The sequence below is a fragment of the Callithrix jacchus genome, chromosome X, assembly GCF_049354715.1.
Source record: "Callithrix jacchus isolate 240 chromosome X, calJac240_pri, whole genome shotgun sequence".
In the NCBI taxonomy this organism is placed as follows: domain Eukaryota; kingdom Metazoa; phylum Chordata; class Mammalia; order Primates; family Cebidae; genus Callithrix; species Callithrix jacchus.
The window spans coordinates 67,590,630-67,613,017 of NC_133524.1; the positions used below are offsets into that span (position 1 = coordinate 67,590,630).

The 22,388-nt window shown below is 41.6% G+C and overlaps 3 protein-coding genes across 14 annotated transcripts in view; 2 read left to right on the forward strand and 1 right to left on the reverse strand.

Moving 5' to 3' along the window:
• The first annotated feature begins 329 nt into the window (after nt 1-329).
• RAB41 (RAB41, member RAS oncogene family) lies at nt 330-3,218 on the forward strand. 2 transcript variants are annotated; one of them, XM_035288217.3, is made up of 8 exons: nt 330-489; nt 686-744; nt 954-1,007; nt 1,425-1,530; nt 1,670-1,781; nt 2,111-2,204; nt 2,452-2,565; nt 2,785-3,218. In XM_035288217.3, exons 1-8 carry the CDS (start codon nt 366-368, stop codon nt 2,851-2,853), a joined length of 732 nt encoding a protein of 243 aa, XP_035144108.1. In that variant the 5' UTR covers nt 330-365; the 3' UTR covers nt 2,854-3,218. The 2 variants fall into 2 exon arrangements, with proteins under 2 accessions (XP_035144108.1, XP_002763014.2); XM_002762968.7 differs by having other exon boundaries at nt 2,452-2,515; nt 2,792-3,218.
• Nucleotides 3,219-4,793: 1,575 nt separating this feature from the next.
• Nucleotides 4,794-8,106, reverse strand: PDZD11 (PDZ domain containing 11). Of its 10 annotated transcripts, none has more exons than XM_002762964.7 (7): nt 8,049-8,106; nt 7,118-7,217; nt 6,611-6,694; nt 6,298-6,354; nt 5,914-6,012; nt 5,476-5,536; nt 4,794-5,316 (listed from the first exon to the last, which is right to left on the reverse strand). In XM_002762964.7, the coding sequence occupies exons 2-7, from the start codon at nt 7,202-7,204 to the stop codon at nt 5,282-5,284; spliced, it is 423 nt and encodes a 140-aa protein (XP_002763010.1). In that variant the 5' UTR covers nt 7,205-7,217; nt 8,049-8,106; the 3' UTR covers nt 4,794-5,281. The 10 variants fall into 10 exon arrangements, with proteins under 10 accessions (XP_002763010.1, XP_008987689.1, XP_078218509.1 ...); XM_008989441.5 differs by having other exon boundaries at nt 5,476-5,554; XM_078362383.1 differs by having other exon boundaries at nt 7,967-8,106.
• Nucleotides 8,107-8,199: 93 nt separating this feature from the next.
• Nucleotides 8,200-22,388, forward strand: part of KIF4A (kinesin family member 4A) — a 125,770-nt gene continuing 111,581 nt past the window's right edge. For both annotated transcript variants that reach the window (XM_035288212.3, XM_035288213.3), the window contains exons 1-7: nt 8,200-8,338; nt 8,626-8,766; nt 8,880-8,994; nt 15,313-15,503; nt 18,071-18,160; nt 20,893-21,059; nt 21,296-21,390. In XM_035288212.3, the coding sequence (XP_035144103.3) occupies nt 8,647-8,766; nt 8,880-8,994; nt 15,313-15,503; nt 18,071-18,160; nt 20,893-21,059; nt 21,296-21,390 (778 nt within the window). In that variant the 5' untranslated portion in view covers nt 8,200-8,338; nt 8,626-8,646. The remainder of the gene's footprint in view (nt 8,339-8,625; nt 8,767-8,879; nt 8,995-15,312; nt 15,504-18,070; nt 18,161-20,892; nt 21,060-21,295; nt 21,391-22,388) is intronic.

Below are 22,388 nucleotides of genomic sequence, written 5' to 3' on the forward strand. Positions count from 1 at the left end.
TCTTGCCTATTTCCTCCAACTGGAGGGCCATGGAACTACTGAGAATGGCCTTCCCTTCCCCCACCCGTTCGCTGTGTTTACAGTACACTTAGCCGATGTTTTCCCCTACACTGACCCCCACTTCTCTCTGACACGGTCAGTGGCCATCCCTGTCTCCACCCCATGACCCCACTGGAACGGTCATGGGATCGCTCTGAGCACCAGGAGCAGCGCGAGCTGCCAGGAGGGGGCCGAGGGGGCGTGACCACGCCCAGGCGTCGGTGCCAAGCCAATGGCCGTGAGCCGACGTCGGTCGAGCGCCGCGTGACGTCAGATGGCACAGGTCGAGCGCCGGAAGCCATTTTGGCTGCCACCTACCTGACGCGATGTCTGCCTTCGGTCACCGCGAGGCCTGGGTGGGGGCCGGAGACTTTGGCCTCAAGGCTGCCGAAGGACCGGAATACCAATCTCCGTGCAAAGCTAAACTCGTATTCCTGGGAGACCCGAGCTGTGTGGGTCTGGGTTGGGCTTTGGGGGCAGGAAGGTGTGAATGGTAGTCAATGGGGTGGGGCTTTCTCCGGGGAATCGAGTTTGCCTCCTCGTTGGGAAACATTGGAGTGGGAGGAGGAGGAGGGAGGCCTGACAGAAACTTTGAGGGGAGACAGGGCACCCAGGGTGACGACTGGCCTGCTTATCTCCCTCGCAGTAGGGAAGACATCCATCATCACCCGCTTCATGTACGACAGCTTCGGCTGTACCTTCCAGGTAAGCCCGCCGCCGAGCCATATGGTACATTTTTGCCCCTCTTCTTGGCGGACTCACCTGGAGGTTCTCCTCCTCAAGGTTATGTATTGTACGGGTTGGGAAGTGGAGCCAGGACGTTTCCTAAACGGTCATTCTCCGCTTCGGCTTCTAAGACTGCCTCATGTTGGGAATAGAGGGAATGCTGGAAAGTACCTGACTTTCTTTTGCAGGCAACTGTTGGAATTGACTTCTTGTCTAAGAACATGTACTTGGAGGACCGAATAGTGAGTGTTAACGCTCATACCACTAACCCTGCATTTCGGCCCCTTCAGCCTATTCATCACAGTAGGGTAGCACCATCAAAACAACGGAAGCCTCCTCAGATTACCAAGCCCGACGAGGTCTCTTGTTCTGTCTGCCTTCATCTCATCTCCAATTGTAACATCCATAAAGTGCAAGAGACCTTGAATCCTTAAATCTGCTCTTCTGTGGGGTCTTCCTGAATCAAATCAGTATATTAAAATTGGTTGCACGTGTCCTAGGACTATAGGCCACTTGGTTTCAGGCCACAGCAGCCGCTTCTCGGGGACCCAGTCTCCCTGACTTTTTATAATCTGCCTTTACTAGGTTTGATCTTTTTGCAAAGGCTAGGTTCTTTTCTACGTTTCCCCATCTTCTTCCTAAACATTTGTTTTATGCAGGTTCAGCTGCAGCTATGGGACACAGCTGGCCAGGAGCGCTTTCACAGCCTGATTCCTAGCTACATTCGTGGTTCAACTATTGCAGTGGTTGTCTATGACGTCACAAGTGGGTGTTGTGCAACGTTTTATTTGAAAAGGGGATTATAAAGGAAGTGACAGGGAGATTGATACAGTTAGCAGAGAGGAATGGTTCCCTCCAAATCTCTACTAAATGTTTCAACACCCTGCCACATGTTCTCTTGCAGACATCAATTCTTTTAAGGAGACAGATAAGTGGGTAGAACGTGTTCGAGCAGAAAGAGGTGACGATGTTGTCATCATGTTGGTGGGTAACAAGATTGATTTGAATAACGAAAGGTAAAGTATAACTACAACTTCTTCTGGCATACCTAAAATTCAGTCTCTCTCTATGGGGAGGGTCGACTGTGCTCGATTTATTTGGGGAGGAGTTACCCTGGCTCCCTGTGCCCCCCAGCAGCACTGCAGGAGGGGAAGGACGAGGACACATCCCATTAGGGCACGAGGATATGTGGGGGGTAGAGGAGAGAGTCCCCATGCTGTAATCAGAAGGATCATAGGTTTAAGGCCTCTAGGGTTCCTTGCTCTAAGTAAGCATCATTACACCTCAGAAGACTGTAACCCTATCCACTAACTCTTGTCCTTTTCATCAATTCTAACTTGTCCAGGCAAGTCACTGCAGAAGAGGGTGAAGAAAAATCCAGAAACCTCAATGTGATGTTTATTGAGACCAGTGCCAAAACCAGTTACAACGTGGACAAGGTAATATTTGTTTCTTTTCATGTTACTTGAATTGCACTCTGTCTGTAGCTACCACCACTGTTTACTCTTTGGGATACCTTTGGCTTGTGCTTTGTGGGGTGGGGGGCAAGGTTCATCTCCATCATGTAGCCCAAAGGCCTTGAATTATCCCAGCCTCTGAACCTGACCTTGTTTTCTTTCTTTTTTTGTCACCTCTCTCTCTCTCTTTCTCTCACTCACACACACACACATACACACACACACACAGCTGTTCCGGTGTGTGGCTTCGGCCCTTCCTTCCACAAGTACTTCACCTCCACCAAAAGAGGGGAGTATCCTTCTTCCCACTTTTGCTGGGGTAGGGAGTATACAAGTAGGGAAGGTAAGTTTCCTTTGCTGAGTTGATACCTGAGTGGTACTTAAGGGTTTCCTGAGTGGTACTTAAAGTTTGCAGTAACTTTAGCCCAAAGTAGTTCCTTGGTTTGCCTTTAGGCGAGGGGGATTGTAAGATCAGAATTCCTCCTCTACATCTCCTAGAAGCTGGCCCTGGGTGTTGAGATTTGACTCCAGTCACCTCACTGTATTAGCTTCCTTAACACAGGCTTCAGCAGTTGAAATCCAACTGGAGCCCTTCGAGGAGTCAGGCAACAGAAACTACTGTTCGAAGTGACAGCTTAGGCTTTCTCTGCCTCATTTCATGGGTTTCCTGCATCTGGCCTTGCCACACCAGTTCTCCCCCAGCTCGTTTTCTGATAACGTGGCCGCTTCCTGGCTTCCAATTCCTAGCCTTGGGGTAAAAACGGAACCTCTGACAGTGCTATCGTATTTTTCTGACTGCGTCTCCCAGCTACTGGGTAGAAGCTTCTTGCGGCGCCTGGCAGTTCTACCTTACCTTCTCAGATGGGTAAAAGGCACCTGTAGAGAATATAGTTCTACAGCAGCTGACATACTTCGAAGGCAGAAAGAATTCAATCTCCACTGTTTGTTGTTGTTTTTCACCTACACCCTCAATAAATGACTGATCCTTTAACCTAAGGCTGTTATTGCTTGTGCTTTCTACACACTGTACCTATATTTTCACAATGGAATTATCTCCTGTTGGTGCCCCAACAGAACCAATCCACGTGTCTCAATTGAGAACCAATTTACGGAAGGAGGGTTTCTGCCTCTTAGGCCCCTGGAACCTGGATGGGACTTTGTACCATGGTTTTCGGTCTTCTCAGATGAATTGTTTTTGACCTGTTAACCATAGGGATAGTCTTGGACGTCAGCATTCAGCCGAGTGAGACAGTGTGCCTTTATGGAAGTAACCAAGCTACTGTTTTCTTTCTCTCGTGGCCAATGGCATTGGGTGGGGATCAGCAGATAGGAGCATAGAACAGGATTTCCCAGGAAGCATAGAGACAGCTACATTAATTCTACCTCCAGCTCTGCTGTCAAGGGATGTTGCCACCTAACAATAGCACTGAGGCTCTAGAAGAGGTATCTCAGTAGAGCTGGGGTCGGATATATAGGTAGAACCAGAACTTCCTTATACAGTATAGTACTAGTATTTAGAACATAGTTTCACATATTTGAAGACTTATATACTTTGCTTATTTAAAAATCCAGATATCCAGAGTGCATCTCAGAGCCAGAGAATCATTGTCCAGTTGAAGGGCCTATAAATATATATTTAAATTCCCCATGATTCTTTCAAGGCAAATTTTGGTCCTGCATCCTTCAGGTACGTCACCCCATATCACACTAGAAATCTTTTATCTGAGACACAGTCTCATTCTTTCACCCAGGCTGGAGTGTAGTGGCACCATCTAGGTTCACCGCAATGTCCGCCTACCGTTTTTAAAGTATCCTCCTGCCTCAGCCTTCTAAGTAGCTGGGATTATAGGCACATACCACCATATCCATCTTATTTTTCTAATTTTATTAGAGACAGTGTTTTACCATGTTGGCCATGCTGGTCTCAAACTCTTGGCCTCAAGGGATCCGTGTGTCCTAGCCTCCCAATGTGTTGGGATTACAGGTGTGAGTCACGGCCCCCAGCCTCATACTAGAAAACCTTAAATTCCACATGTGTATTTTGAACATGCCAGTGGCAATGGCATAGCTGTAACTGATAATCTGGTTATGGTGGATTTGTAACTAAACATCTAAAAACATGGCAGAACATTATTTGGGGCTGGGGTAAAGAAAAGGGAGAAGTCAGCAGTTAGTACTATGCAACTTACAAGTTGGAAACTGGGAACCGATTTATTACTGATGCTTCAGAAAAGAAATGCATCTAAGCCCCTTCTTTCATTTATGATCCAGATAAAAGAATGTGGGAAAGGAGAAGAGAGAATTATATTAATACTGGTCCCTGCAGAAAAATGTTCAAAGCTTGAAGGTGAAGGGGCAGTTTTTTCAGTTCCCCTCACTCTATGCCATTCCTTGGTTATACTGTGGTTAAAGTTCCTTGGCCTCCCTGATGTTCTGGCCAGACATCATAGGTAATTGTGAGGTAGGTATAGTGTTGCTGTTCCTTCCAGTGGCTCCTCTCTTTAGAAGAGCTTTTTCTTCCCTTTGTAGCATTTGACATCCAATCGGTAGCATTCAAAAGTCACACCAATATTTCTTCAGCATTGTATTTTACTTTTGCGGGGAGAGGCTAAGAGGAGGAAGGGGTGAAAACGGTCTCATTGGAGTCTCCAAAGTGTATGAAACCTCTGGTAGTACAAGGATGGGATGCGATGGCCAAGCAAGTCAGATGGGAAATCCCCAAGATTCTTTTTGATACTGATTTCTATAATTAAAATGTGACATGTGTAAGGGACTAGTACATGGTATTCAATAAATGTCAGTTGTCTTTCCTAACTACATTCCTCACAGGCTAGGTTATGCCTAGATATCATCATCCTTCTCCTTTCAGGAAATGAAGCTCACCTAGAAAAGTAGGGAACTAAAAGTGCAATACAGTTTGGGTAATGCAGTTGGTTAGCTGTTTCCCCATCCTACCAACTCCACTATTACAGGGAAGGGCTGAAAGTAGATGTAGCTCCCCTGAAGTCTAGTTAGCATGTCGTAGCAGATTCCACATGAAGGGCTGTGGGCTGCACTCTCTAGTGAACAGTCCGCTCCTTTTGGCGATGATAATCTGAAGGAAAGAAGAAGAAAAGGAGGAATAGAGCAGGTTATCTTCACACTTGAGCTCCTGATTCCCTATCCCCAACTTGTAGGGCCTCTAGTAATCAGAAATGAAAGAGTTCTTACGTAGGGTCCTGTCAGGAAAGTGAAAAAAGAAAGTGACACTTACTGTAGGGAAAGAAGCGGACACGCATGCTGATTTCACGAGCTGTCTTCAGGATTTCGACAGCCTGGAAGCAACACAGCAGCTTGTACAAATGAAGAAATATGACCCAAGACAGAATCATAATGGGGGAAAAGGATTTGCCACTCCAATCTCTCTGTCACTAAGAGCTGCTTCCCTTTGGTACACTTTCACAGGAGAGGTACTTACTTTGTCTCTTTTTTTTTTTGAGATAGGGTCTTGCTATGTTGCCTAGGCTGGTCTTAAACTCCTGGGCTCAAGTGATCCTCCTGCCTCAGCCTCCTAAGTATCTGGGATTATAGACGCGCACCACAGTGCCCAGCAAAATGCTTTCTTATTAAGTTACAGACTAGGCTACTCCGGTCCAATCTGTCCTATTTGAGATGGCTTCTTGCAGTACCACAGCCCAAGTGCTGTGCTCACCTTGCTGTGCTCAATATCTTGGAAATCCACATCATTCACAGCTAGAACTTGGTCCCCTTCCTGAAGTCCTGCTCTATGTGCATCAGAGTCAGGAATCACCTGTTGGTAAGGAGCGAATACATGTGATTGGGATGCAATAATTTCAAAAGACTGTCAGTGAAATTTGGTGCTATTCAAATGTAAGGTGCTATTGTTTTTCTGTGACAAGGTATGCAGACAGATTGCCTGCCAAATGAAAAGTTTTAAGTGGGAAAGGGGGTGTCCCCATTATGCTCCTTCTATGAGTCTGAGTCATCCTCTCAGTCCTTGAGACATTAGGGTTCTGCAATCTGTTATTTTAACAAAGGGAAGTAACTATCCATATAGCCTACTGGGCATACATACCTTGGAGATGAAGATGCCCAGCTGGGAGGCCTTTCCTCCTCGGATGTTAAATCCCAACTGTAAGACAAGAGCACAGAATAGGGGCTCAATAGAGACAACAAACACAAGAACAACTAGTAGCCTCATTGTGCAATAGGTCTGCTTGTGTGTCCCTGAGAGGAAAGTCAGAAGTTGTACAAGTGTTATCTCAGCTTTTCTGTCCACAAGAAGGAAAGTTTCCTCACATCTGCACCTGCTTCCCAATCTATCCCCTCAACACTGCCAACTTCTGGTATGGATGAATCTAGCCTAGAAAAAGACTTCATAAGTTCACCTGAGCTCCAGGAGGCTTCTTCAGTGTGATGGTTCGGGGCAGAAACTGGGTCAACTCATTGTTGTAGTCTGGGTGGTGTACCCTCTGCAAGATACAGCAACCCCAGAAATTTTATTACTAGTCTTACTTCACACTTACCTTCACCTGAACACTAATGAATCACCCTGAAGTCAGAAAAAGGAAAGGTCATAGACTTAAGTAGAACAGACAACACTGACTAAATGAGTAGATGGATAGCATTGGGACAGCCCAGTAGCTCCACATTTCTTCACCTCTTAACAATATGGAAACAAAGGCTCCAAATTTCCAGAATTAACTGGTGTGAACAGACCCTAAGAAGTTCCTGGTGGGTCCTGTTGCTCAGAATCCAGCTTCTGGGTCCTCTGGCTACAAGTGCTAAGATTCACTCTTCATTTTGCCTTCTAACCCTGCCATCCTACCTTTCATGCATCATCTCGCCCCAGGGGGAAAAAAAATCTCCTACTCAGGAATACAGATGGTTCCCACCTCATGAGGAGGAATCCATGCTGGAGGATTCTCATAGGCAGGCAGGAAAACCACCGGGTAGTCATCATAAGGAATCCGGCTGTCCATCTCGGGCAAGGCCCTGGAATGGAAGAGTGAATCAGAGCAGACAAAAAGCAGTTTAAAGGAAGAGTAGCTCAGCAAGTTTCAGAAAGCAGCTCCAACCTATTCCAAGGCAGTCAGTCTATGGGCGCAGCTCACATCTAGGTGTTAAGGTTGGAGGAGAGAAGGAAGAAGAAAGAAGGAAACTCTTAACTTTGCTAAACATCTTCTGGATGCCAAGCAACCTGCCAAGTACTCTAGAAAGAGGACCTGATTTTTCAGAACAATCCTGCAAAACAGATGTTACCATTTCCACCTGAAGAGGAAATCAGGGTTGAGTCTAAAAAGATCTACTTTCAGCCGGGCGTGGTAGCTCACACCTGTAATCCCAGCACTTTGGGAGGCTGACTTGGGTGGATCACGAGGTCAAGAAATCGAGATCATCCTGGCCAACATGGTGAAATCCCGTCTCTACTAAAAATACATACACACAAAAAAATTAGCTGGGCATGGTGGCGCACGCCTGTAGTCCCAAGCGACTCGGGAGACTGAGGCAGGAGAATCGCTTGAACCCGGGAGGCAGAGGTTGTAATGCGTCGAGATCACGCCACTGCACTCCTGCCTGGCGCCGGAGCAAGACTCCGTCTCAAAAAAAAAAAAAAAAATCTACTTTCGAAGCCTAAAGGAGTGTTGACTTAACTATCCTCAGGGACTCCAGGCAAGGCACCGCCCCACATTTCCTAGATGTGATTAGTAATGGTAGGGTCCCCAGATCGACCCTTCCTTCACCTGATCAGCCACCTTCTACGTCCTCGCCCCACATTCTACTTTTTCCCCAGCTCTCGGCCGCATAAACGCCGCACCACCTCACCAGTGGGCAGTCCCCAGCGAACTCAGGCTCCGCTCACCGCCAATTCAGACTGAGAACCGGAAGCGGATGCTCGGCAGGGTCGAAAAGAGGCGGGCCAGGGTGCGACGAGCTGACCCTCCCCTTTCTACTGCGCCGGTCTGCGCGCGCCGATGTGCGCGCTCGGCGCTCGGGCAGTCTGCACTGCAATTGGTTGGCGTCTCTGGGACGGATTTGAAACTTGGCGGTTAAAGCTCCGGCTAGGACGGGGCCGCGGGAGACCCGGGGAGAACGGGGAAGGGACATTTAGTTTGGTGAGTTACGGGGGCACACCTTAGCTCGGAATCTGTTTTTTCCTCGTACCCTAGGGCTTTGGTTCTTTGTCGTCGTCCCCGTGGGAGTCTTTTCTTTGCCTTTCAGACGCAAGTGCACTCTCTTTAGCGTGCAGGGCTGAGGGACAGTCCAGCCCTGGCCAAGTCCTGGAGAGTGAATCTCCCGAGGCAGTTATCCCGCTGACGAGGGTCGGAACCGGGGAGGACGCCCTCCCAACCCTGCTGACCTACTAACATTCATCAGCGAGTCTTCTTTTTCCCCTTCGCAGAGACAGTGCTGAGATAGGATCATGAAAGAAGAGGTGAAGGGAATTCCTGTAAGAGTGGCGCTGCGTTGTCGCCCTCTGGTCCCCAAAGAGATTAGCGAGGGCTGCCAGATGTGCCTTTCCTTCGTGCCCGGGGAGCCTCAGGTGCGTAGCAGAGTTCGGAGCCTGTGTCTGAACAGCTGGGACCAAATGGTAATGAGGGGTGTAGTCTTGCCTTTCATTTTTTCCCCTTACCTCTTGTGTCTTGCCTTCTCTAGGTGGTGGTTGGTACTGATAAATCCTTCACCTACGATTTTGTGTTTGATCCTTCTACTGAACAGGAAGAAGTCTTCAATACAGCAGTAGCGCCACTCATAAAAGGCGTATTTAAAGGTAAGGCGATTTGATTCTTCGAACATAACCTATATATTCCTTAAACATATACTATGTGTCAAGCACTGTGCTTGGGCACTGCAAACACAGGAATGGATGAATCATGATTGCTGTCTTCAAAAAGCCCTCTGCCTAATAACATTTGTGAAAGTCTCTGTATCCTTGAAGCTAGTTTTATGCTGTATTTGCTTTACGTGGTTCTGTTCATCTTTGACTTGTATGTGTTTGTGTTTATCCTGGAACCTCATTCGATTATAAACTCTTTGGTGGTTGCTGATGGTGATCAGTGTGCCAACCTCCGTAAGGCTCACGCACTACAAAGCTTGTTGAGGGATTCAGGAGATAAATAATAAGCTTCCAGGCCCTGAAGGAGCTCACAGTTATGATGACTACATAAATAATTTCGAATATATAAAAATTTTTAAATTTTTTATGCCTATCTTTTAGAAGAAAAAATTTTTAATTAAAAATATGCAACAGAGTCAGTCCAGCCATAGAAGTCGCTCTGCTCTCATACAAAGTGGTAGGAAAAACAAAAGGATGGCTCTAACTGCTTGGAGAATTTGGGGTGAATTTTACAGAGTAGGAAAACTTTGAGATGGATCTTGAATGATAAGTATAATTCTTTTAGGTGGAGAAGGGGAGTTCCTAAAGCCTCTGAATACTATGACCAGTTAATAATCTTTATTTCAGAAACTAAGTCTTTAATGCTGTTGAAGACCATAGCAGAGTTCTAAAGAAGGGAGCAGTGCCTGAGAGTTGTCTAATTATTATTCTAATACAGTGGTTATTCAAGATTCAAAACAAAGGTTCATTTAAAAGGGGTAGGATCATGGCATGCTAGTGCCTTAAAGTTGAAAGCAGCATTTGTATATCATCTAGTTTGGTTTTTATCCAAAGAAGGATGTTTTCTAACCGTATCTATTAGGTGAATTGCCAGTGTCTAAAATTTTTTCTTTGGCAGGGAACTCACTGACTCACAGGTAGTCCAGTTGAGATTTGGGTTTTGGACGAGTCTAATTATGTTATAGAGATCTTTATGTTGGCGGGGCGTGGTGGCTCACACCTCTAATACAAGCACTTTGGAGGCCAAGGCGGGCGGATCACCTTAGGTTGGGAGTTCAAGACCAGCCTGACCAACATGGTGAGACCCCCATCTTTATAAAAAACAAACAAACAAAAAACAAAACAAAATTAAAGATCTTTATGTTGAGATGAGATTTGCTTCCTGGTAAACTTCTCCCCAGGGATGTTAGTTCATCCTTTTAGAAGCCTTCTTCCAGGCAACAGCTATTAACATATTTTTTTCACCTTTCTTTGTTTAATGATATGGCTTAAGGAACATTGAAAATTTTGTCTCAAAATTTTAAGATATTAATGCAAGAATTTCAAACTTATAGAATGTTGCAAGAAGAGCATAAAGAATGTTTTTTTCCCGAACCATTTGAGATGACTTTAGTGTATATTTCCTACAAAGAAGGACTTTCTCCTAAGTTACCACAATACACCCATCAAAACAAATTTACACAGCTACATTACTACCATCTATTCCTCAAACCCCATTCAAGTTTCACCAATTGTCCCAGTAAATATTTCATGGCAAAAAGATCTAGTTCTAAATCACATGTTTTATTCAGTTTTGCTGCCTCTTTAGTCTCCATTCTAAAACAGTTCTTTAGTCTTTTTTTGACTTTTATGATTTTTGACACTTTGAAGATTACAGGCCAGTTATTTTGTAAACTGTTTCTCAATATCATTGTGTCTGGTGTTTACTTATGATTAGATTCAGGTTGTGTATCTTTTAGCAGGAATATCACAGAAGTGGTGCTGTTTTCTTCTCATTGAAGCCTATTGGGCAGCACATGATTTTGATTTGTTCTATTATTACTGATGTTCATTTTGATCATTTGATTAAGTTGTTAATCTGCTGGACTTCTCCACTATAAAGTTGAACTTTTTCCTTTTTATATACTGTGCTTGAAAACTGTTAAATGGTTCTATCTAATTCTCTTCTCTTTAATTATCCCTGCCTTTCCTTTAGCCATTCCTGAAACAATATGGTTTTCAGACCCTTCACTGTCTGGTCAGATTCCTCTTACTAAGAAGGTACAGCCTAGTACCTTACAGCTTAGTAAGAGCACTACAGTTCTACTTTTATATTCTTAACTTGGGAAACTGATAGAATTAAATTATGTTCTTTAAAGGCAACATAAAGCAGAAAGTGATTCCAATATACATGTGTTTGGTTAACACTGCCCTCAGTTGCAGAAACAAAGCCAATATTTTTTATAGTCAGCTCAACAGCACTCTCTTGTACTCTGAACTCCTGGTACCACAGAGCCCTGAGTATTTTGTAAAAACTACTAAAACCTTATTTCCCAAGTTATTGCTATCTAAACGTATCTGTGGTATTGTAGAAAATTATGGAATGTTATTCTCTTGCCTCATAGTCATGCCAGGTGATACCAGCAATCTATTACAATGAAAATCTCAATTTAGCATCTTCTTATGATCTTTCATTTAGACCAACAAGTTCTTTCAAAACTTCAAAGTTTTCATTGACATTAAAACATTGTTTCAAAGTTTAAAGATTTTTCCTTCAGACTGCAAAATTATCTTGGTAAATAGCAGATAACAGCTTTGACATAAATATGATGATCATTTAACAGAGAAAGCTTGCTTTGTGTTCCCTGACAACATGTCTGCCACACTCGTAAGGGACAGATTTCCATAAGGTCATAATTTTTTTCACCTTGAAGTAAATTTGGATTTCTAGTTCCTTTTAGGTGCTACACTTAATAGTTTTAGAAGCTACTACCCTATAATTAGGTAGCAAGTTGTAGTCATGCCTCAGTTAATGACAGGGATACCTTCTGAGAAATGCATTGTTAGGCGGTTTTTCATTGTATGAACATTGTAGAGTGTACTGATACAAACCTAGATTGTATAGCCTCCTATACACCTGAACCTTTTGCTCCTAGGACACAAACCTACAAAGCATGTCACTGTACTGAATACTGTAGGCAGTTGTAACACCATGGAAAATATTTGCGATCTAAACATAGGAAAGGTGAAGTAGGCCAGGCATGGTGGCTCACGCCTGTAATTGCAGCACTTTGGGAGGCCGAGGCAGGCAGATCACCTAAGGTCAGAAGTTCAAGACCAGCCTGGCCAACATGGTGAAACCCTGTCTCTACTAGAAATACAAAAAAAAAAAAAAAAAATAGTGGGGCATTGTGGCAGTCACCTGTAATTCCAGCTACTCCGGAGGCTGAGACAAGAGAATCACTTGAACCTGGGAGTCAGAGGTTACAGTGAGCCGAGATTGTGCCATTGCACTCCAGCCTGGGTGACAGAATGGGACTCCGTCTCAAAAATAAAAATAAAATAAAATAAAAAGGTGAAATAAAAATACGTATGAATACACCTATATAGGGTACTTACTGTGAATGGAGCTTGCAGGACTGGAAGTTGCTCTGGATAAGTCAGTGAGTGAGTGGTGAGTGAATGTGAAAGCCTAAGACATTGCTGTATACTACTGTAGACTTTATAAACACTGTATATTTAGGTTACACTCAATTTATTCAACCTTTTTTCTCTCTTCAGTAATAAAATGACCTTAGCTTATAACTTTTTTACTTTATAAATTTTAATTCTTTTAAATCTTTTTGACTTCCTTGTAATAATACTTAGCTTAAACACAAATACATTGTACAGCTGAATAAATGTTTTCACTCTTTACATCTTTATTCTGTAAGCTTTTTTCTTTTAAAAAAAATGTATTTATTTACTTTTTAAACTTTTTGTTAAAAAATAAGACACAACCATCCACACTAGCCTAGGCCCACCCAGGGATAGGATCTTCAATATCACTGTCTTCCACCTCCACATCTTGTCTTACTGGAAGGTGTTCAGGGACAATAACATCCATTGCACTGTTATCTCCTATGACAATACCTTCTTCTGAAATATCTCCTGAAGGACCTGCCAGAGGCTGTTTCACAGCTAACTTTATTTTCATGAGTAGAAGGAGTATACTCTTAAAAATGATTAAAAGTATAGTATAGTATACTAAACACATAAACTAATAGCAGTCGCTTATTATTATGAAGCATTATATACTGTACATAGTTGGATGTGCTATACTTTTATATGACTGGAAGTGAAGTAGGTTGGTTTACCCCAGCATCAACACAAACATGTAACAACATGTTACATTACAATGTTATAATGGCTAAATCAATAAGCAACAGGAATTTTTCACCATCATATATACATTCCCCATGATTGAAATCCTATTATATGGCACACGACTGTAACAACTGAAGTTGAAGTGAGAATAACCTATCCATTGTCTAATTATTTCTTTATTAAATCTTGCTACAGTTGTTTATCTGCCTCTAGCTTCAATCCAAACTTTGAATTTATGGAATAAAATGAAAATGCCAGCCGGGTACTGTGGCTCAAGCCTGTAATCTCAGCACTTTGGGAGGGCGAGGTGGACAGATCACTTGAGGTCAGGAGTTTGAGAGCAGCTAGGCCAATATAACGAAACTTGTCTCTACCAAAAGATACAAAAAATTAGCCAGGCATAGTGGCAAGTGCCTGTAGTCCTAGCTACCCTGGAGGCTCAGGTGGGAGGATCGCTTGGGCTTGGGAGATGAAGCTGTGATTGCACACGCTGCGCTCCAGCCTGGGTGACAGAGTAAGACCTTGTCTCAAAAGAAAAAAGTGGGGGGCTGAGTAACTAGAAATTTGGATTATCTGTCAAGAGAATATACAAAGACGAATACACAAAATAAACATTTTTACCAGAACTAAGCTCAAATAGAAATATACTTTTTTTTTTTTTTGAGACCGAGTCTCACTTGGTGGCCCAGGCTGGAGTGTACTTTCGCCATCTTGGCTCACTGTAACCTCTGCCTCCCGGGTTCAAGCAATTCTGCCTCAGCCTCCTAAGTAGTTGGAACCACAGGCACCACGCCCAGCTAATTTTTGTGTTTTTAGTACAGACAGCGTTTCACCATGTTGGCCAGGCTGGTTTTGAACTCTGACCTCAAGTGATCTGCCCGCCTCGGTCTCCCAAAGTGCTGGGATTGCAGGCCTGAGCTACCATGCCTGACCAATAAAATCAAACAGAAAGATACTTTATGGGTCTTTCGGCAAACAGTACCAATTACATAGGTGATAACAGAAAACACAGCCTCTGTTCAATAGTGCCTTCTGTTTGATAATAAAAAAATACAAACACGGGGGAAAGAAAACACAAATCATTTACCATCCTATTTCTCAGAGATAAACATTAAAATGTTAGTAATTTATATGCTTTTGATCTTTTCCTATCCATATACTTACACTTAACAATTATTTTTAAGCTGCTTTTTTCAGTTAACTATATTGTGAACATCTTTGAATAAATGATTCTCTCTCTTTTTTTTTTTTTTTTGAGACAAGGTCACCCAGACTGGAGTGCAGTGGCGTGATCAAGGCTCACTGTAACCTCCGCCTCCCAGGCTCAGGTGATTCTCCTGCCTCAGCCTCCAGAGTAGCTGGGATTATAGGCACTCACCACCACACCCCTCAGCTAATTTTTGTATTTTTAGTAGAGTCAGGGTTTCACCATGTTGCCCAGGCTAATCTTAAACTCCTGAGCTCAAGCAATCTACCTGCCTCGGCCTCCCAAAGTGCTAGGATTATAGGAATGAGCCTTGGAATCTGGCTCCTGAATGGATGATTCTTAATCAATTTTCAATAAAAGCAAAGGACATATATCACATTGAATTATGCTTAAATGATGATATTTCTCTGAGGAGCCTGATAATATGGTCCAGATGCATTCTGAGAGTTCAGATATAAAGTAGATGCTTAAAAAACAGTTGTTTCCTTTTCAGATGAAGACTGTTAATCAAGGAAATACATGCCAGAATCCTTTATCTTTTATTTTTGTAATTTAAAATTGCTTACGGTAGGAAGGCAGAATTGTGAAGCTTGAAATGCCTTTTAACAGTGGCTTGGCCACCTTCATTTATTCAGTCATATCTTTAAGTGTTTGATTTCCTAGCTTCTAAGGGCTATCACTAGGGGGACACATTTTAGGGTTGGTTTTTTGTTTTATTTTTGTTTGTTGGCTGTTTGCTTATTTTGAGTAGCGCAAGGCCATGGTACCCACAGAACTTTTCTTTGTGTCTGTCATTCCTAAGAGACTGTATTAGGAGAGCAATCTCAATTTTATTACAAATAATTGCTGAAGGAAATGGAGTGTATTGATTAGATAAAAATGTTTAAACACCACTATGCATGTGACATCTATTTTGCTAGGATATAATGCAACGGTCCTGGCCTATGGGCAAACTGGTTCTGGAAAAACCTATTCGATGGGAGGTGCATACACTGCAGAGCAAGAGAATGAACCAACAGTTGGGGTTATTCCTAGGGTAATACAACTGCTCTTCAAAGAAATTGATAAAAAGAGTGACATTGAATTTACTTTGAAAGTGTCTTACTTAGAGGTAAGTAATTTATGTTTAATTATTCTGAATTCAAAATTGTCCTTGGGTCGAAAAATAAATCCAAATCAGATTTTTCCTGTCATGACTCAAATTAGTAAATCGCATTTTTTAGTAAGTTGCATTTTAATAAATTGGTAGAGAAAACTTACTGACTCAGTTGAATACAGCTCCCACTTAATTCTTTTCTTGGTGTTAAAATAGTCTGTTTAATTTGATTGTTGGAGGAATTGGCATTGCCGTATAAAAGGATGATAGGAATTCTTTAATTTCAGTTTGGCCTCTGTTACTGATTACCTGTAGAGTCTGCAGAAGAGTGTTTGATTTCCCTTTACTGTTTTGAGACTTAAATGATAATGCTGTTGCCTCATGAAGAATGTTATTATATATATATATATATATTTTTTTTTTTTTTTTTTTTGAGATGGAGTTTCGCTCTTGTTACCCAGGCTGGAGTGCAATGGCGCGATCTCGGCTCACTGCAACCTCCGCCTCCTGGGTTCAGGCAGTTCTCCTGCCTCAGCCTCCCGAGTAGCTGGGATTACAGGCATGCGCCACTGTCCCCAGCTAATTTTTTATATTTTTAGTAGAGACGGGGTTTCACCATGTTGACCAGGATGGTCTCAATCTCTTAACCTCGTGATCCACCCACCTCGGCCTCCCAAAGTGCTGGGGAAGAATGTTATAAAAATCTGCTGAAATATTGAGCTGTATAAGTGTTGATAGAGTGTGTTTATTAAACAGATATTTACTGAGCACCTACTATGTGCCAGGCCCTGTTATAGGCACTTCGATATATATCAGTGAACAAAACAAAAATTCTAGCCCTTATGCGAGTTTTTGTTCTAGTGTATATTAGTATAGTAGTAGACTGGCCAGTTATATCTAACTTCATAACACCAAAAATGGATGTTTAGGGAACTGATGGCTTCTGGGAAATTAGTTACTTGGTTCCATAGAAGTGATGTCTTATCCTTTAGGGAGTAATAATTAAACTTACATAATTTAAGCATACTGTTATAAATTGTATGTGAATACTTCATCCTGAAGTTCAGTCTCAACATGTTAACAGGTAAAGAGTTGTAGAGCTGGAAGGCGGGGATTACATCATTAATATTAGCCCTCTTGGCCAGGCCCAGTAGTTCATGCCTGTAATTCCAGTACTTTGGGAGGCCAGAGTGGGTGGATCACTTCAGCCCAGGGGTCTGAGACCAGTCTGGGCAACATAGCAAGACCTTGTCTCTACAGAATATTTAAAGATTAGCCAGGTGAGGTGGTGCACACCTATAGTCCCAGCTGCTCAAGGGGCTAAGGCAGAGTGGGGGGGATTGCTAAACCCCAGAGTGAGACCTTAAAGACAGTTTTTGTTTTTTTTAGATGGAGTTTCGCTCTTGTTACCCAGGCTGGAGTGCAGTATAAAGTGCGATCCTGGCTCACTACAACCTCCGCTGCCTGGGTTCAAGCAATTCTCCTGCCTCAGCCTCCCGAGTAGCTGGGATTACAGGCATGCGCCACCATGCCCAGCTAATTTTCTATTTTTGGTAGAGACAAAATTTCTCCATGTTGGTCAAGCTGGTCTGGAACTCCCGACCTCAGGTGATCTGCCCACCTTGGCCTCCCAAAGTGCTGGAATTACAGGCATGAGCCACTGCACCTGGTCAAAGGCAGTTTTTAATTCTATTTGTTTATTTATTTATTTTGAGAAAGGGTCTCACTCTGTCACAGGCTAGAGTGCAGTGGCAGGATCATAGCTCACTACAGCCTCCAACTCCTGTTCAAGCAATCCTCTCACCCCACCTCAGCCTTCCAAGCAGCTGGGACTACAGGTGCATGCCACTTTGCCTGTCTAATTTTTAAATTTTTGTAGAGATGGGGTCTCACTGTGTTACCCAGGCTGGTGATGGACCCCTGGGCTCAAGTGATCCTCCCATTTTGGCCTCCCAAAGTGCTGGGATTACAGATGTGAACCATCGTGTCCAGCTAGAGTAGCCTAGTAGCCTTCTTGAGTCTCTTGATTAACCTAGTTGTGGCCAACATAATTTAATATAAAAATAATTCCAGATCCTGGTATGTTAAATAATAGCAATAGCAGTGATAGCAAACAAATGTAGTGCTTATATATGCTAAACACTGTTCTAAGTACTTAAAATTCCTTTTCCTATTGATGTATTAGCTGCTACTTCTTCCTTTTCCATCCACCCCATCTATGTACCTGTTATTCACATTTTAACAAAATGGGTGAATATAATGCTATTATGATGCCATCAAAGAACTGAATTTGCATGGTCATGTAACTTTTCATGTGTCTGCTGTTCCTAAGAGACTGTCTTAAAGAGCAGTCTCAGTTTTGCTACAAGTGATATGCAAATTCATTTTTTATAAAACATCAAGTGATTTTTTTATTGGGTTGTGGTCCTTTTCTTAATTCTACAAGTAATACATGTTCATTACGAGCACATTTTTAAATACAGGAAGTCACAAATAATTTTTAAAATTATCTATAATCTTACCACCCAGAGATTACCACTGTTAACATCTTGGTTTTGCCACTTTATTTTCAACAATATTAGATTTACAATGAAGAAATTTTGGATCTTCTATGCCCATCTCGTGAAAAATCTCAAATAAATATACGGGAGGATCCTAAGGAAGGCATAAAGGTGTGTTTTTCTCTCATTTAATGTTATTAAAAAATGTTGGCAATCATAATACTAAAGTTCACATCCCTTTTATCTACCACTGTGGTTTTAAATGACTACTCTCATCTCAGTCAGGTTTTGTATGGTCCTAAATCCCTTTGTTAATCTAAATTTTCTAGATGGGAGCTCTTGTGGGGGAAGCAAGGAAGGACTCATCCTGTTTTATCACCTTCCTGTTACCTAGAGGAATGCTAATATCAATTAAATATTATTTACAGAATTCTAAGGCTGAGCAATCCAGTCTGTTAGCCACTAAGTACAAGTGGGTATTTAAATTTAAATTAACTAAAATTGAATAAAATTTTAAAACTTCAGTTCCTCAGGCACACTAGCCACATATCAAGTGCTCAACAGCTACATATGGCTAGTGGTAACCATACTGGAGAGCACAGACAGATACAGAACATATCCATGTATTTTTTTCTGGGTCGTTAAGTTGTTAGACAGCTACTAATGCATGGATATGATTGATCATATCTATGTCTGATAGAAATTGTGCTAGGCTTTGGGATGTTATTTTTAAAATTGACAAGCAATATAAAAATTTTTAAATGTGTGAGTATCATAGGAAGAAGAGCTCACTTATTTGAGAATCTTCTGTCAGATGGTATAGATGCAAGATGAGGAGCTAGAACTGAACTGAAAATGTGAAGCAAAACTGAGAGTTTTATATTTGGGAGTGAGCCAAATCCAGAAGCCCGTGTTGAAAACAGGCAGAGCTTGAGTACTCAGGAGTGGGAAAATCAGAGGCTAGAAGAAGATGAGAATAGGTAGTACTTAGGGAAAACTTGGAATAATATCTTACTCCTCTTCTCCTTCCCTTCTTCCCTTGCACAAAGGGAAAGAAAAGGAAAATAGAAGATTTGGGGTACCAATGAAGGGCAGGTGCCTGTGCTCCTGAATTTTTTTTTCCAGGTCATTAAGTTGTTAGCCAGCTGCTAATGCAAGGTTTAAAAGATCAGCCCTGATAAGCTTGGAATACACAAAGATGATTTGGATAGTGAGGATAAGAAACCTGGGCAAAATACATGCTATGGTACTGAGCCAGCACTTGACCCTCTTTCAAGATCTTTTATATGCCCCATGTTAAGGCTGGAATTAAGTCCTAAGCATTGTTTGAGGTGAGATTTGCAATACAGAGAAGTATGAGTTCCTGATACAAATTGGTAAGGATGAGTTTGTAAACACTCTTCAGATGAGATGGATAGGCTTTAAGTAAGTAGAGAAAATAAATAAGGATATTCTTATGGTAAGGAATAGTTTTAGCAGGAAGGTAGAAAATATACACCTGAAGGTAATAATACTACACAAGTCTGTATGGATTAGAGGATTTGGGCTGGGAAGTAACAGGAGATATGTTGGGACCAGATTATGAAGCCAGGCTGAAGAGCTTAGTTTCTATCCCTGTGTACCATATATAAACTATGTAAAACTTCTGAATGAGGGATTACTGTGGCTTCTTTTACCAAGGTTTTATCTTATGTGTGTATCTCTGCAACTCTGTTACAAGTGATATGTGAATTCATTCTTATAATGAATTCATCCTAACCTGAAGGTCAGGGGAGTACTTTGAAATCTCTTTGTATCTTCATTATCTAGCACAGAGCTTAGTAGGTTGGTGACATTTTAGGAAAACCAAACAGAAATGGATTGAAAAAGAAAAAGAGTAGGATGAGGAAGGCTAGTTGGGGAAATTGTTGCTTATTTATTACGCGTGAATAATATGGGCCTGAACGAGATAAGTAGATGTATAAAGGAAAAGGAAATGATGGATTCAAAAGGAGAATGACTGGTAGTTGGTGATAGATGGGATATGGAGAAGTGGGAGGAGTTGAAGGTGATATGAGTTTTTGAGAATATGAGACAAGACTAATAGAAATGAAGAAGTATAGTAGAGAGAATTAGTGTTTGTGGGAAGAAGATGAGTTTGGTTTATAATTGACTGATTTTAAAGTATAAGTAGTAGATCATTAGAAATAAAAGACTAGAAATTAGGGCCACAGAAGTAAGTTTGGGAGCTATGAAGTAATAACATTATAGCATATTGGAGCTAGAAAAGACTTTATAAGCATTTAGTCCAATCACCTCAGAAGCTCCAAGAGATTCAACTTGTGTAAGTTCTCCTAGGTAAATACAGTACTAAGCCTGGGGCCCTGCTTTCCTGGCTTCCTAATCCAGTGGAAACTGTACTGTCCTATTTCCTCTAGTGAAAATGAGGTATAAAATGAATCAGAGATACAGAGAGGAGTATGGGGTCAGATAGAGGAGAAAGTAACAAAGAGAAATGCCGTAGCTGTTCGTGTTGTACTTGCTCTCCTTGGGACCAAAATTAACGTCACTTGGGGTTCCCTGAAAGGCACCTTGCCGTTGCTGCCCTAAAATCTTGAGATCTTTTCTAGCTCCAGGATTGGCTGGCACCCTTGTTTATGAAGTTCCTAAGGAAGATTGGAGAACTTGCTTTCTAGCTGTCTTCACAGAGTTGCTAGTTAAAGCAGTTCTTATTACTGTGACTGTTCTATTTGAGGGTCTACTATAACACCAAGGCATTTTTTTTAAACCACCAATCCCTATATTTCTGACCAAGAATTTAAAGTATAAATTATATTCTGGGTGAAGTCTTCCTAAGTATTTAAAAGAAAAGAAAAAACAATGAACTATAAATTATAAGGGCATTTTCTCTTTCTTGCAATTAGATTGTAGGACTCACTGAGAAGACTGTTTTAGTTGCCTTGGATACTGTTTCCTGTTTGGAGCAGGGCAACAACTCTAGGACTGTAGCCTCCACAGCTATGAACTCCCAGTCATCCCGATCTCATGCCATCTTTACAATCTCCATAGAGCAAAGAAAGAAAAGTGACAAGTAAGTTACAATTTAAAAAGTCAAGTTTTTGGTATTAGTTCTATTAAGGTTAAACATTAGGCTGCTTCTTCAATTGATTTGACAAATCATCAGACATCAGTATTATGAGCACTAGTGGCTAATGGAGCCATTTTGACTGACTTGAAAGAAAATGAGAGCTGACAGGTCAGCTTTGATACTCAGCTACTCTCAAGCTTGTGTACCATTCTCACTGTGTCTTCCTTTCATTATCACAGGAATAGTAGCTTTCACTCCAAGCTGCATCTTGTAGACCTCGCTGGATCAGAAAGACAGAAGAAAACTAAGGCTGAAGGGGATCGTCTGAAAGAGGGTAAGAGAGAAATTAAGATCACAGTTGTAGATACAAACTTCTAGTACTCCTGTTGGTATTGCTGGTGTTTTGACTGGGATTTCAGGTCACATTCTAATAGCAACTACTATTCAGGTGTTTGAGGCTGACTTCAGAAATAGTGAAAATTGTTTCTTTCCCTTGCACTCATTCTATAATTATAATTCTATAATTTGGATGTGGCCCTTGGTTTGATTTTTATCTGGTCCAGATTTTAGTTTTAGTTTTAGTTTTATTTTCTTTTGTTCTTACCCCAACTATTTATAATAAAATCAATATCCTGATTCTGTCACTTTAAGTATTCACCATCCCTTCCAGACATTATCATATATAAACCTCAGCACAATTTCCATGCCTTCGTTGAAGTTGTTGAATTTAAGTGTTAAAATTCCTAAGACTAGAAGAATCCTGCAGTGTATATGCCATCAGAAACCTTCCTCTAGCATGATAATGACCTTGTAATCTGCATGCTTTGGGAATGATCCTTCAAGTCATTATTAATCTCTCTAACAAAACTTAACATCCAGCTCCTGTATCTCAATTTTGTTCTTAAGGATATAATAAAATATTTCATTGGATACTTTGCTAAATCCAGATATACCATGTCTACCATATAACACTCACCCTTTTAAAGTATACAATTCAGTGATTTTTAGTATATTCACAAAGAGTTGTATAACCATCACCACAATAAATTTTAGAATATTTTCATCACCTCAAAAAGAAATCCATACCCATCAACATTCACTCCTTATTTCCCCCCAGTATATGTTTCTCACCTCTCATCCTAGGCAATAACCAGTCCTCTGTCTCTACAGATTTGCCTATTCTGGGCATTTCATATAAATGGAATTATACAATATGCGGTCTTTTGTGACTGGCTTCTTTCACATAGCATAATGTCAAAGTTCATCCATGTTGTAGCATGTATCAGTACTTAATTCTGTTTTATTGTCAAACATAAAAACATGGTATTTCCA